Here is a 15,138-nt window from a genome sequence, read left to right as displayed (position 1 = left end):
AGATGAACCCGATATTGTAATTGTGCAGATCTTCCACACATTCCACGTTTTCTGGTTCTAGATGACTTCAGAAAAATTGAAACGAGAGCGTTTCAAACATGAGCTGCTTCTCCATGAAGTCTGAGAGATAGATATAAAATAAGATTTTTATTTTGGAATTTTCTGGCAGTTTTTCCATCAGAGGTTCCCCTGTGATGCCCCAGCCCGTGTATGCTCGGATTTGCCCCTGCTCAAAGTCCTCAGTCCTGCTGTCACTGGGCTCTGTGTGGCTGAGGGAAATAGATACGAACTGCTGTAGCTTTTGTGTGAACGCCTGCACGTGTGTTTGTGCTCAGGTTGGAGAGAAAAGGAAATGTATAACAGACTCTTACACATCAAACTGTAAGACTACTGCTTGTTTTTTTTTAAATATATGGCTGCTCGATTATAGAAAAAAAATATAATCCCGATTATTTTAGTAATAATTGAAATCACGATTATTCAAACGATTATTTGTTGCCTTAAAAAAAAATCTTTATTTTATTTATTCATTTTTATTATTATTTTAAAAACTACTATGGACTACATTTTCTTTGGACAATAAAAGCATTTTTTTTTAAATATGCTCACGTTTCTAAACTAATCCTGCCCCTGCAGCATGAAGTAATAAGAGTTTGTTTGAGCTCCGTTGAGATCTGCTCCTGAAGAAGAGTTTTAGACTTTTCTACCAAACAAAACCAGTGTCTGAGCAAAGGATGTCGAGGCTTCTAAAACAGCAGTTCTCCTTCAGCACGAGGTGAGCTCTTAACAGTGGCACTATCTCAAGAGTTAGGTATACAAAATAGTATGATTAGTATGAATAGTACGATTAGTACGATATTATTTACAGTTCTGTCAGGCTGCGCTGGTGTTTCAGCTGATCAGACGCGTCACACAAACCGCGCAGGACGGACTCTTTGCGCTTTGGATGGACGAGCGGGAGGGCATCCTTAATAATCGTTTGTTCTCGATTATGCTATTTTTGTGATCGTCTAGTGTAATAATCGAAATCGTAATCGAATTTCGATTAATTGCACAGCCCCATTTAAATATATTTCCAGGAATCCAGCTCTTATTGTCTCGTACTTCTGCACCGTAGCTTCAGTCCATTGTTTCAAACCTTTTCCTGTCCTTAATAAATGTCTACACTGTAAAAAGTAAATATAAAGCATTGGCTTAAATGACTTGAATTGAGGAAATAGATCTCGTTTTGAGCGGTTTTCACTCATTTATTGCAAGCTAGGTTTTACAGTCAGAGTAAATAAAAGACCAAACTCTCGCTTTACGATGCTTATTTTATGACATTTTGTTGCTTTGAGTTGATGTTCAAGAAGTTACTCCAACATCGCGCCGCACTGGCCTGACTGAGATGACGCAACTTTTGACAAACATAAAGTGTGAAAAAATGACAGAACTTGTGCAATACTTTTTTTTCCTCTAATATTGATATCAGTAATCTAAGGTTTCAAATCGACTTCTCTCACCTGCAGCGTCTCGCCAAACAGATTTAAAAGATTATCTGCAGACGCTGTTTATAACCGTCATAACTGCTGCCTTTGGATTTTCACCATAGATAAACTTGTATTATATCAAACTGCTGTGAAACACGTCTGAAAACCTCCCAAACACTTACTGCGTATGTGGAAGGCGTTGAGCTGAACAAACATGTTATCTTGGTCCATGATTTATGTGGTGGAACCAGTTTGAACTCTCTATCGCTCTTGGCTCATTCTTTGTTTACATTCTGGTTTGTTTAGTCAAACCAACTCATTATGTTTAGTATTGATCTAAACTTCATGGTTCATCCCAAATGAAAAATATCACTTATGCTCAAGCTGGTCACACAGTCATTTTGCAAACTAAAAGTCAATAATTGAGTTATGTAGCGCCTTATATTTATATTGGTTTAACCTTAATCTGAAAATCAAGAATGGTTGTTTTTCAGACAACACGCCCACAAAGCCAATGTGTTTGGACCTGGCTCCGCCTCCACAGCTCACTCTCTCAGACTTCACTTGTGTCAAAGTCAGTGTCTGTGATTGAAGCAGAAATGGCACAGAAATCTCTCGACCGAGAGGCCTTTTCCTGTTCCATCTGTTTGGATTTACTGAAGGACCCGGTGACGACTCCCTGTGGACACAGCTACTGCAGGGACTGCATTAAACTGCACTGGGACCAACAGAGCCTCCTCTACAGCTGTCCACAATGCAGAGAGAGCTTCAGCCCCAGGCCTGTCCTGCGCAAAAACGTCATGTTAGCAAATCTAGTGGAGCAGCTGCAGAAGACTGGCCTCACAGCGCCCCCTGCTGACCACTGCTATGCCGGACCTGAGGATGTTTCCTGTGATGTGTGCTCTGGGAGGAAGCTGAAAGCCGTCAAGTCTTGTCTACAGTGTGTGGCTTCGTTCTGTCAGAGCCACCTCCAGCCTCATTATGATGCTGCAGTGTTTCAGAGACACCAGCTGGTGGCGCCCTCTGACAAACTCCAGGAAAACATCTGCTCTGAACACAACAAAGTGAAGGAGATATTCTGCCGCACCGACCAGCAGCTCATCTGCTACCTCTGCTCTGTGGACCAGCACCAGGGCCACCGCACAGTGACGGCTGCAGCAGAGAGGGCCCAGAGGCAGAAAGAGCTTCCGGCTCGAAGGACCCTGCTGCTCCAGAGCCTCCAGCTCAAAGAGACAGACCTGGAGACGCTCCGACAGGAGGCCCAGGACATCAGCCGCTCTGCCCAGACAGCAGTGCAGCACAGTGGGGACAGCTTCAGAGAGATGGCCCTTCTCCTGGAGAAAAGATGCTCTGAGGTGGAGCAGCAGATCCGGTCTGAGGAGCAAACCCAACAGAGACGAGTCCAAGAGCTTCAGGACCAACTGCAGCGGGACGTCACTGAGCTGAAGAGGAACATCTCTGAGCTGGACACTCTGTCCCTCACACCGGACAACAACCAGTTTCTACAGCTCTATCCTGCACTGTCCACAGACCCACGGAGGACAGAGATTCAGACAGGGCCTCACCACGGCTTTGAGGAGGTGACCACAGCTGTGTCAAAGCTCAGGGACAAACTGAAACTCACTCTGGAGAAGGATCTGACTCCAGACCAGTTTTTACAGTCAGCAGCTGAACCCATCCTCAGAGAGTACTTTTTACAATATTACACCGAGATCACTCTGGACCCAAACTCAGCTCACACCAAACTGTTTCTAAACAGAAGAGCTACATATGTGAGTGAGCCCCAGGTCTATCCTGATCATCCGGACAGATTCACTGGTCCTAATCAGTGTCAGGTGCTGAGCAGAGAGAGTCTGACGGGCCGATGTTACTGGGAGGTGGAGTGGAGCAGGAGGAGCATTGGGACTGTGGCAGTTTCATACACAGACATTCAGAGGGAAGGAGACTCTATTCAATGTGATTTTAGATACAATGATAAATCCTGGGCCTTAGACTGTAACAGAGACACTTATTCATGTTGGTTTAACTCGCTCCAGTCTAATATCTCAGGTCCAGTCCCGTCCACAATCGGGGTTTACTTAGACCACAGTGCAGGGGTTCTGTCGTTTTACAGGGTCGAGGGCCGGATCATGACCCTCCTCCACAGAGTCCAGACCAGCTTCACTCGGCCGCTGCACGCTGGACTCGGGTTCAACCCTTTTTCTCTTTTCTATGGCACCACTGCACATTTCCCTAAACTCAAAATTCCAGGTTAAAACAATTAAGTAAGGGATAATGTATAGAACGCTGGTCATTATCGGGAAAATAAGTACCGACAGGGCGAACCGGACCCCGACGCGAAGCGGAGGGGTCTTGTTTCGCCCTGAAGGTACTTATTTTACCGATAATGACCAGCGTTCTATACATTATCCCGCTTATTATACGGCCATTTGCCAACTGAACACACACAACATAAACTTCGTACGCTTTTATGAAGGTCCAAAGGTTTATTTAATGACATCCGCGACAAATAGTTCCCAAAAGTTTGCGCGTTGCGCTGCAGCGTTTGGCTAGGCTAGAAGCAGCAAGGCTAGCAGCTAGCCTAGCTACTTAGTTGAAGGCGCAGTTGGAGGAATGGTGGTGAATCTTTGGGTAAATTGAAAGTCAGACTCACGCTAACTTCACGAGCAATTCCCCCAACTTCTCTCTCAGTGACGGGGACAGAGATAGTGTCGCTACGACGTACGCGCGGAGTGATATGAAAGCACGAACTCCGTTGCCATGGGCAGCGGTCATTATTTTTTTCAGAGGTCCTTTATCAGAAAATAATGACCGGTAGAACGTTGGGAAATCCCATTCAAATCAACGGAGCTTCTACTTACGTTGTGAAGAGCCGTATAATAAATGAATATAAACGACAGAGGAGAGATAGTTTTGCTCGGTTTGGGTCGCTACTTTTTACTTCTACTGCAGAAAGGTTTGTCTAAAGTGATGTGTCTGGTCCTGGTGCTGGCGAGACGGTGAGGTGTTTGTGCTGATGGTGCTGTATCCTTCTGCCAATGTTTGGATTATGGACAGCCTGAACTATATTACAAAAAACAAAAACAAAACAAAAAACAGATATGTCAGCGATTTCAGCGCAGAGTTTCAAATCGAAGCTTAAAACCCCCCAAAACTTCAATTTAACAAACATATTTAGAGGCGTGTCTTTGTATTTTCATAGTAATAAGATGTAAATGTCACGGTAATGAGGTTCTTCGTGTTATCTCTGTTTATAACTGCTTAGTAAATCTGACCTGATCAGTCTTCAGAAACTTCTAAAAGTCCAACTTTTCTGGCACATTCATGATGGAGCCCCAGTGCACTGTGGGTTGTCGTGTTGTTCATTCCTCCACTATTGTCTCCTGTCACATTAATGAAGTTACTCATTTTGGAGATTGAATATGTTCAGTTTTGTTTAGTGTGTATTTTATGTGAATCTATGATGATGGAAATGCTGTACAATCACGCAAATACTTTGTGTATAATGTAATTAATATACTTGAAATAAACAGTCAGTGAGTAATGTTATTATAATTTTGATTACTCTATCTGTGAGTCTTTAGTGACTTTTGTCCTTTGCCCATGATACTGAACAGGTAGGGAAGGAAGGAAGGAAGGAAGGAAGGAAGGAAGGAAGGAAGGAAGGAAGGAAGGAAGGAAGGAAGGAAGGAAGGAAGGAAGGAAGGAAGGAAGGAAGGAAGGAAGGAAGGAAGGAAGGAAGGATGGATGGATGGAAGGAAGGATGGAAGGATGGTTGGAAGGAAGGATGGTTGGATGGACGGAAGGATGGTTGAATGGAAGGATGGACGGAAGGATGGTTGGATGGAGGGAAGGATGGAGGGAAGGATGGTTGGAGGGAAGGATGGTTGGATGGAAGGAAGGATGGAGGGAAGGATGGTTGGAGGGAAGGGTGGTTGGAGGGAAGGGTGGTTGGAGGGAAGGGTGGTTGGAGGGAAGGATGGTTGAATGGAAGGAAGGATGAATGGAAGGAAGGATGGATGGATGGTTGGATGGAATGATGGATGGAAGGATGGTTGGATGGAAGGATGGGCGGAAGGATGGTTGGATGGAAGGATGATTGGATGGAAGGAAGGATGAATGGAAGGAAGGATGGATGGATGGTTGGATGGAATGATGGATGGAAGGATGGTTGGATGGAAGGAAGGATGGATGGATGGTTGGATGGAAGGATGGTTGGTTGGATGGAAGGAAGGATGGATGGATGGTTGGATGGAAGGAAGGATGGATGGATGGTTAGATGGAAGGAAGGATGGATGGATGGTTGGATGGAAGGATGGTTGGTTGGATGGAAGGAAGGATGGAAGGAAGGATGGACGGAAGGATGGACGGAAGGATGGTTGGATGGTTGGATGGAAGGATGGTTGGAGGGAAGGATGCTTGGATGGAAGGATGCTTGGATGGAAGGATGGACGGATGGATGAAAAAATAGAATTTTAACGTATAACACAGAATCTAAATAAAAATAACTAGAAATCTTTAAAAGGCCTGAGTGGTGCATGGTCTGTCTGTAGGTTCTCCCATTAGAATAAGTGAAGTTCTGTCACAGTGACCATCATGTTCTTATTTTGGAGATGTGAGGTGATCATTTCAAACACTTCAAAGACAGACACAGTTTGGTTTATTTTGGAGAATAAATGAGTTTAGGTTTAGGCCTAACTGTGTGAATAAACAAGTTTGACAGTAAAATATGTTTTGGCTTTTAGGGTTTCTGGTCAAATATATATAAATATCATTTTTCAACAGTTTTGCAGCACTTTTGACTTACAAGTCGGAGTCTGGGATTTTTCTTCATTCTCTGCACACACGGAGGTGGTGGTGAGCTTTGTCTCCAGGAGAAACATCTGCACCTCCACTGTTCTTTCACACAGCGACATCACTCAGCCAGGACTGTTGTACATGTTTTAGTCCGGAGCACTTGAAAACAAGGCTCAGGAACTTCAAACTGCTAAAGTCACAATCATCCATTTCAGAACTAGGTCTGGGGGATGAGACGAAAACGAATATGGCACTATTTGTGTAGACTTTCTCCGTGATGAATTTTTTACAGATTTTCTACAATTTATTTCACGTTTTACTCATTTTTAATATTTTTTATTTCACAAATTGTCCCCCATTTATCGTATTCCTTTTCTTTTTCACCCTCACAATTCTTGACAGTTGTGATAAACTCGATATTTTCTATATTGTCCCACATTTCCCAGCTCTACAGCGTTCTCGGTTCTCTGCAGACGACTCTGTTACCTAACGGAGGGCGTTCAGATTTCCCGTTCCTGCGACTGCGACCCGTCCTCCCGCCCGTGTGTCCGGCGGCAGCAGATTGTGGAAGCTCCAGGTGATTCTCGCTCACACTGAGTCCATCTGCGGCCGGTGGAGGTGAGCTCCACCTGCACACGCTCCGAGCATATGGCCCCTCTGCAGTGGGTCTGTGGGGCCAGAGCGGGGGCGACGGTAATGAAAGCTCTTCACTCGAGCTGCACAGACCATTCTACATCTTCCAGTCACGATTATTGTGAGGAAAAATATTGCAGTTATTCACGAAGAACCTTCCTTTCAAGTCCTGCTGTTTTTATTTCAGGGTTGTTTCAATTGAAAACCTTTTCAGCCTTTTTCCTCAGAGATGCCCTGATCCAGCTTTTTTGCTTCTGACACTGATATCACAGTAACAGGTGAAACTCCCAAAATTTGAGTATTGTGAATATTGTTGTGAGGAAAGGAATCCTCGCCAACAGATCCATGTCTCGCCCCAAAGTTACTATTGTTTAGTCTGAGTAGTTATAGCAATGACACCGGAGCAACAGCAGCAGCTACATTTGTTAATTCTATCATTTGGACAAACTTGATGGTATCAAACTGAAGTCTTTCAAATAGAAATTGAATTATTTGCAATTAATCAGCAAAATATATAAATAAAGAATTCATTGTTGTATGTGTCATGTGACTGTATATTTCCTTTTAAATTGTTACACTCCTTGATTTCCACTGGCGACTTATTCCATGATCTTATTCCAGAACGTAAATGCCGTCTTGCTAACCATGACCAGACTGTGCACTTCATCCTTTTTTGGCTGTTTTTCCTTTGTTGTTGTTTTTGTTCCTTTTACATTGATCGTACTTTTGTGAAGTGAAAAGTTTTATCATATTGAGTTGGGGCGGGCGCTCAAAAGCTTCTTGCTTTGGCCCTCTCCTTTTCAGCAAAATGTATGCTCAAATAAATAAATTAAATTAAATAAATAATTAAATTGATAGGGATGCAAGATGATATCAGCCACCAATAATTATCGGGATTTATCTGCATTTTTGACGCCATCCCCAATAAGCCGATAAAAAAATGTTTGCCGATAATTAGGCCTGATAATTATGAGCTGAAATTGCATTGAATCTGCGGCTGTAGCTGCTGCACTTTTGCACATTTACAGCAGCAGATATACACGCTCCCGACTGACTTCTGCTCTGTTTTAGCTGAAAAATATGAAGAGTTTTCCAGCGAAACAGTTCTGTGCAGGCGCTCTCCGCGAAGGAAGAGTTTTTCAACTTCTTATGTCGAAGTCACTTCAACATTAGCATCGCATCAACATGAGAAAAAGACCAGGAAATGCGAACCCGCGACCTGCACTTAAGTTACTGGACCAGAGCAAACCTAAACCCATGTATTTTCTTTGTATTTGATAAAAAAAGAAGTTTTACATGATGATGAGCCACACAGCTTTTTTGCCACATGAGGCACAAATGCATAAGATAAGATAAACCTTTATTGATCTCACAAAGGAGAAATTCACTTGTTACAGTCGGCGTTCAAGAAGAAGAGTTGATAAAGTGCAGCTGATACAGAGATTATTGCACATGTTAATAAATAAATGAGCCCAATGCAGGAGAGAGTCTTGTTTCTGTGCTGTAGTATCGTATTATTAGTCAAACTTGAATCTGTCACAGATTTGGCATCACTTTTCTCTCATGTCAGAGACGCCTCAGTGAAATACTAGAATACTGTCTATATTCCAGTATTGTATCTAAGAATCCACTAGTATGATGGCGACAAAAAGAAAAATACTAAAAAGGAAGCAGTAGTAGTAGTAATATGATTATTATATTTTTTTGTTTTTAATAAGATGTGACACAGATGAGCAGAGTCAGACCTGCTCAGATGATGGAACTGTAAAAACCCAGAGCTTTAGAAAAAGGTGGAGACTCAAACCCAAAGTAAAGCTCATTATTTGATTTATATTTATACACCTGTATATTGCTCGGTAGAGTAAACACATTTCGGCCAGAACTGTGAACTGTTACATTGAGTTCTTGTCACAAAATAAAGTGCAAATATATATAAATAATTATCGGTGTCATTATCGGTATCGGGACATGCAAAATTGGCATTATCACTAAAAATTGAATATGTGACAAAAACGCAACAACAATGAGACAAAAAAGAAATGCAAAAAAAACAAGAAGCTTAAGTGTGTTTTGTAGGTCTTAGCTTTCAAATGAGGCGTTTCTCTGGCCTATAAACTTTGAGCTTTTAGATTTGGGTAAAACCAGAGAAAATGTTCCTTAACCAGACCTTCTCTGACCCCAGACACACACGACATTATTTCTATTTCAGTGAAGACTCTTCTGGTTGGTTAAAGACTTCTCCGACTTGGCCCGTTTCTAATTCCCCGTCCTCTCCGCTCGGTGTCAGTCTGAGCAGATTAAACTTATTTATTTATGTGACGTTTTTCCCTAAGTCTGCGGCTCGTGCTCCGGGTTTAGTGTCGGCCGTTTGTCAGTTCCTTCGTAGGTGCAAATTCCCCCTGATCCAAGCCTCTTACACTAAGCTCCTTCTCCAGCGCCGCCGCCGCCGCTGCTGCTGTCGTCGGCACCGGCACTTTTTAAAAAACGCTTTCTCTTCTTCCCAAAGTGCAGAGAGAGAGAGATCACTGCGGCGCCGCGGCTTTTTATAGAAATAATCCGTCCGAGTTTGTGTACAGATTATTACAGAAGTGAAGTGTGAGGAGGTGGATCTGCAGCTCTGGGTTTGTGCGGAGCCACGTTTGCAGAAATAATAAATAAAAGAGTGTGAGGTCAGCCTGTAGAGGAGACACTTCAGAGAGCGCACTGTGGACAAGTGTATGTGTGGCTGACACAGGGTTCTTAGCACCTCCATCGCCTACTATTAGCAGAAGTGGGAATCAGTCGCTAGCGTCCTAACCAAGTCATTGGTTATGTGGTCAAAAAAAATCGATTCCTCGATACTAAATCGATACTAAAAGTGGCATCGATGCTAGATATTCATTTGAGCAGGTATCGATATGTTCTGTTTCCTCCGGGCTGTGCACAGAGCAGCCCCTCTGAAGGAACCTGCAGCTGCGTTCAAAACGTACAGCTAAAAGCACTCACTGATGCCGCAGGTAAACTGCACAGTTTGTTTTGTCTTATCAGATTTGTAGATGTGACATTGCACGACGTGGGGATGGTGAAACCGTGAGCTGCTCTCATCTCCGCTGTGTGGCAGTGTCGTAGCAGTGTCAGGCGTCAGGAGGCGTGTGTTTGGCTGAAGAACGTGCTAGTGGGTGTGGCCTGGTGTCGCGGTGTGCACTGATATGTTGACGAGACGCTTGACAGAGATCATCGTTGCAGCGAGAGGAGGTTCACTCTGAGACTGGTCCAAAATATCAGACTCTTCCTGATGTTGATCGTAGCTTGTCTGGTTGTACGATGGTTCTTTTGTTCGTCTTTACCGTGTTTTTGTGGAGGTTTGGTGGATTTGTTTACTTTGAGAGTCCAAAATGGTCCTGAAGAAAGCAGCTTTTTGAAGATAAACAAACTGCTAGCTTATCAGCTAAACCCATCTGAGATCTACAAACATCTTCTTCTGAGACACTGAACAGTGAAGAGGCACCAAGAGCCCCCACACCTGCAGCACAGAGGAGGCGTCACAAGAGGAGCTACAGGAAACAACAAAAGGGACCAACGAGGAGATGGTGAGAGACTGTGGAGGGAGCTGTGCAGGAGGAAGAGGAAGGACGAGGTGGAGCTGACCAGTGCAGGACACCACGCTCTGAGACGGGGACAAGCCCAGGAGGCGGTGCACCGTTTCAGATGATCAGAGGAGACAGAGGGCAGCTACAGTTTCTCCATCCTCCAAGGTCATGCGGGTGAAGGGGCTGAAGGACAACGAGATCATCGACCCGGCCGAGGACAGGAACTTCTACATCACCGTGGACACAACCTGATCATCAAGCAGGCGCGTCTGTCCCACACGGCCAACTACACCTGTGTGGCCAAGAACATCGTGGCCAAGCGCAAGAGCTTCACCGCGTGGTCATCGTCTACGGATTTCCCATCAACCAGTGCTCCTCCTGTGACCAAAACAGTGAAGATGGCGGCCGCGACACAACGATCTTTCACCAAAGGAAAAAAAAGAGTGGTGCGCACTGAATGGTGCTGCTGCCGGATGCTCTCTCATCGAATGCAATTTCTCCATCTGTGAGATCAATAAAGTACCATCTTATCTTATCTTATCTTATCTTTTAAATCTTTGTCTTCCTGCGATTTTGAGCTACGACCTAAAATCATGCACACCCGGCATTAAACCCTGAATAAAATTCTAAAACTGAAAGAATGAATTTGCGATTGTGGCTTACATTAGCTTAGCAGCGTTCTTGTGTTTACATGGATCAGTGAGTATTGGATATGAAGCTGTTTTCTCTTAAAATTTGCAACCATATCAAATGGTTGTCAAGTCAACTATACAGTCACACGTTTACTTTTTCATTGATTTTTTTATTAGTCCTTTATTTATCCAGGATAAAACTAATTGAGATTAGATATCTCTTTTTCAAGAGTGTCCTGGCCGAGATGCAGGGGGTACTGTTTGCACTTTGTACTGAATATATTCAGACTTTTAATTTTAAATGCCAGTTTTAAAGCAGCTCTATAGGAATATTTCTTAAGATAAGATAAGCCTTTATTGATCTCACAATGGAGAACTTGACTTGTTACATACAGCTCGTAGAAACACTCAGGGTGTGCAAATAGGCAGAAAATGTGAGAAAATAAACAAAGAAACGATTAAATAGTAAAATAGTGGTATCTTATGTACAATGACTACCAAGGACTTTGTTTTGTTTTGTCAGCTGAGCCGTGTTTCTCCTGACAGGCCCTGCCCAGCCCTGTGCCCGGTTACCCCTGTTAGGCGAGCGTCCCCACTGCTCAGGCCAGAGCCAATCCTGGCTGAACCGGGACAAGTTTTGGGACCGACCTCAGCCCTGGGCCAAAGCGCTGAACTGAGACTAACGTGATGTGAACAGACTGGCCTCTGATTGACAGAAGGAAAGAGGACTGCCCACTAAAACAGGCGGGTCATTTGAGATTTAATATTTCACAACATCATACAGCTGCTCTAAAAGGGGATTTTGCCGATGATAGCATTTAGCTACTGTTAGCACAACTCTAGCTGGTGTTAGCATAACATTAGCACACAGATAACCTTCATAGTTCGTCTTTTAGCGTCTTCTTTCCTCTGGTATTTGCCTTGGCTCTGAATTATTCCACAAACTCCACCAGAGGGCAGCATTTGTCCACATTGTTCTGATCGTGACTCACAAACGTTCTGCTGTTCCTTCAGTCATGTGTATTCCAGCGTGTGCATCCAGGAACATCAACAACTGAGGAGACTTTTGGCCGTTTAACCACAGAACTGACAAACATCACTGCTGTATCGTGACATAAGCGTCTCATCTCAGACCTTTAGCCGTGTATTCACTCTGGTTTATTCTCCCTCTCCTCCCCGTCAGTGACCGCTCGCTCCTCCTCCGCCGCCGCCGCTCGCCGCCGTAAACCTCAAACACCAGCGCGCCTGTTTTCCAGTAAATCAACCCGCGGTCGACTGGGATGAAATTGGACGTCGCGGAGAGAGAATTATGGGCTGTGGTTTTTACGGCGGAGGGCGGCGCGTTTGACACCAGGGACCGTGACGGTAAATAACCGGCGGACGGAGCAAATATGAAGCCGGCGCGCTCGCAAAGTGGAATCAGTCACTCAGGGTTCAGACGCCGCCATTGTGCGTTTGATTCAAGACGGGGAATCATGACGTTACTGGAACATTTTCTCTGCACACGTTTCTCAAAATGATATAAATTCTGGTCTAGGACATTTTTTCTGATGCTTTAACCTCTTAACCCCCACCTGAACCTGAGCACATTTTACCCAGATCTGAAAGCTTCTTGAAAAAAAGCAAAAACAAAGATGAAAATGCAACGACAAAGTGGCAAAAGAGTGACAAATACGTACCGGAAAAGTAACAATAACACCGCAACAGAAAAAGCCACAAAAAAGTACAAAAATGTGGTGAAAAACAGATGAAAAACAACATGAGTGTCAAAAAAGAGACGAATACATGATGAAAACGCTTCAAAAATGCGACGACGTGACAAAAAAATGTGTAATCAGTCATGCAGGTCTTAGCTTTCAAATGACATGCCCTGTCCATACGAAGTCAAGCTGAGGACTAAACACAAAGATATATTATCAGTCCAGTGCATTGTCCATACAAGGCAACATTTTCCAAACCAGGTCCCAGAGGAAAGATCTGAAAACGCCGTTTACGTGGCTCCAAACGATGAAGTCACAGCTCCAGAGTCTGTGATCCATAATCTACTGGCCTTATACTGAGTTTTCCTCATGGATCTATGATGGTTTGACTCCGCCCCTCTTTGCTCCACTGCCGTCCACAAGCCACAGGTGACGAGTAGAAAAACACGAGTCAGTCTGTGTTTTTGGACTGACAGTAAAAGTCACTGACAGAAGAATAAACTCTCCTCCTCGTCTCTTCTGTGGATCCTAAATCCTTCACTTTCATTTTCACTGTTTACATTCTGCACATGCACCTCTACATCTGCTTCTATTATCTGTGTTAGTGTCACAGCGCCTCCCACAGGCCTGGAAGATGAATCACAGACCTGAGTCGACCCATATGGACGCACACATTTACTGAGCTGCTTCAGGCTCACAGAGGAAGCTTCTGAGAGTTTTGTCTTCGTGTGGATATCGCCTAAAATATTTGTCAAATAGAAACAGATGAATAATGTTAATTCATTCCTTTTCCTTCCATTTCTTTTCTTTCGCCGTTGTATCATTTGTTTGAAACAACAAAGAGGCTTCCTTTCCTTTCACGACAATTTATTTTTTAATTATTTTCCCCGAATTTCTTTTCACATTTTTTTTCCCAATTTTTCTGTGTGTGTGTGTTTTGTTTTTTTTTTGGGGGGGGGGGGATTTTTTCTGATTTTTTTCTTTTTCAATTTTGGCCCAAATTTCCCCCGTTTTCCCCCGTTTTTTCTCCAAATTTTTAACTCCCCGCCCTCAGTTTTTCAAAATTTGCTATTTTTGCTACTTTCCCAGCCCATTTTTCTTTTTATTTTTCCCCCCAATTTTCTCTTGTTTTTCCACTTTTACCCTTTTTTTTAAATTAAATACAGTAGATTCTTTATTACTTTTTATTTTTCAACTTGTGTTTCACCAACAGCATCAAAACTTGAATATAAAGATTTTATTCCTTTTCGGTTTCTGCTTTTATTTTTTCGATACCAGTAATACCCAGCCCAGCCCTGTTCTCTTCTAAATAAACAATCAGGAAGTGAAGGGTCTGTGACTCTTCTACTGCACGGTACAGATGAAGACTCAAGAACCTTCGTCTCGGATGGTCCTTGTGCTGCGTTTATCTAATGATCTGCAGAAAACAAAAGAAATAAAGGATCTAAGGACCTAATGTGGGTGACCATGTTCTCCCTGTGTCTTTGGGTCCCCCTCCTCGTTTTCCCTCTACAACCCAAAACATGCACAATAGGGCGATACTCCAGGTCTACAGCGAGGGTCAGTCGGAATAACAGATTCTGAAGATGTCGTTCCTGTCTCCGCTTTCACAAACAGCACCAGTTTGTCCCGGAGTCATGTGGCTCTTGGACCGGTTTGACCCAGTCCCAGCAGAGTCTCGGACCTCGGACCAGGGCCAGATCCGGGCCAGATCCGGGTCTCCCCCAGAGCCATTCAGAAAGGGAGTTCACATGAAACCCACGGTCACAGAAGCGCTCAGTGAGGGACGTGTGGAGGCGAGCGGCGCCGGGGGAGGGGCCTCATGAATATATAATCATCTCACAGTCAGATGTTTCTCCGTGAGAGCTCGGTCCATCACAGCTTCAGAAATTTAAAGGGATAGTTCAGGATTTTTGACTTAGGGCCTCATTTCCTAGTTTTCCAGAGTGTTGTTGATTTCTTGTGATTTTTTTATTTTTTTTTATTCATGCATATCCTCATATTTGAAGAGTTTAGTCGTGCTAGGCTAGTGCTAGGCTAGTGCTGGGCTAGTGCATGTCTATGGTAACTAGTAGCCTGCATTAAAAACCTCTTCTAAGTCATGGGCTCGTCCTCCAAACGTTGCCAGATCTGATTTGTGGAAAGCTCCTTTATGAATTCCTCGTGTAATGGCGGCCGCAGGTAAACAAACTACTGTAGATCCGGTAATCGATAATTATAAGTTATTTTATTCAGACACAGACATTTATATGGGTAGTCTGGTGTAATAAGTGATTTGCCTCAAGTGCACTGTGCTTGGGTCGGCCTGTTTTTAATGCAGGCTACTAGTTACCATAGA

At 43.7% G+C, this 15,138-nt stretch overlaps 2 protein-coding genes across 3 annotated transcripts in view; one reads left to right on the top strand and one right to left on the bottom strand.

Annotated features, from left to right (window-relative positions):
* The window catches only part of LOC306967790 (poly(rC)-binding protein 3), an 89,804-nt gene that overhangs the window by 68,615 nt on the left and 6,051 nt on the right, over positions 1 to 15,138 (bottom strand). The gene's annotated exons all lie outside the window — the stretch shown is intronic.
* Positions 1,896 to 3,724, top strand: LOC306968254 (E3 ubiquitin/ISG15 ligase TRIM25-like; the record flags this gene model as incomplete). Its single annotated transcript, XM_079563597.1, has 1 exon — positions 1,896 to 3,724. The coding sequence occupies exon 1, from the start codon at positions 1,949 to 1,951 to the stop codon at positions 3,722 to 3,724; it is 1,776 nt and encodes a 591-aa protein (XP_079419723.1). The 5' UTR covers positions 1,896 to 1,948.

This window comes from Gobius niger (genome assembly GCF_951799975.1).
Source record: "Gobius niger genome assembly, chromosome: 9".
In the NCBI taxonomy this organism is placed as follows: Eukaryota; Metazoa; Chordata; class Actinopteri; order Gobiiformes; family Gobiidae; genus Gobius; species Gobius niger.
The sequence above is the reverse complement of the archived record's forward strand: the minus strand, read 5'-3'. Positions and strand labels throughout refer to the sequence as shown.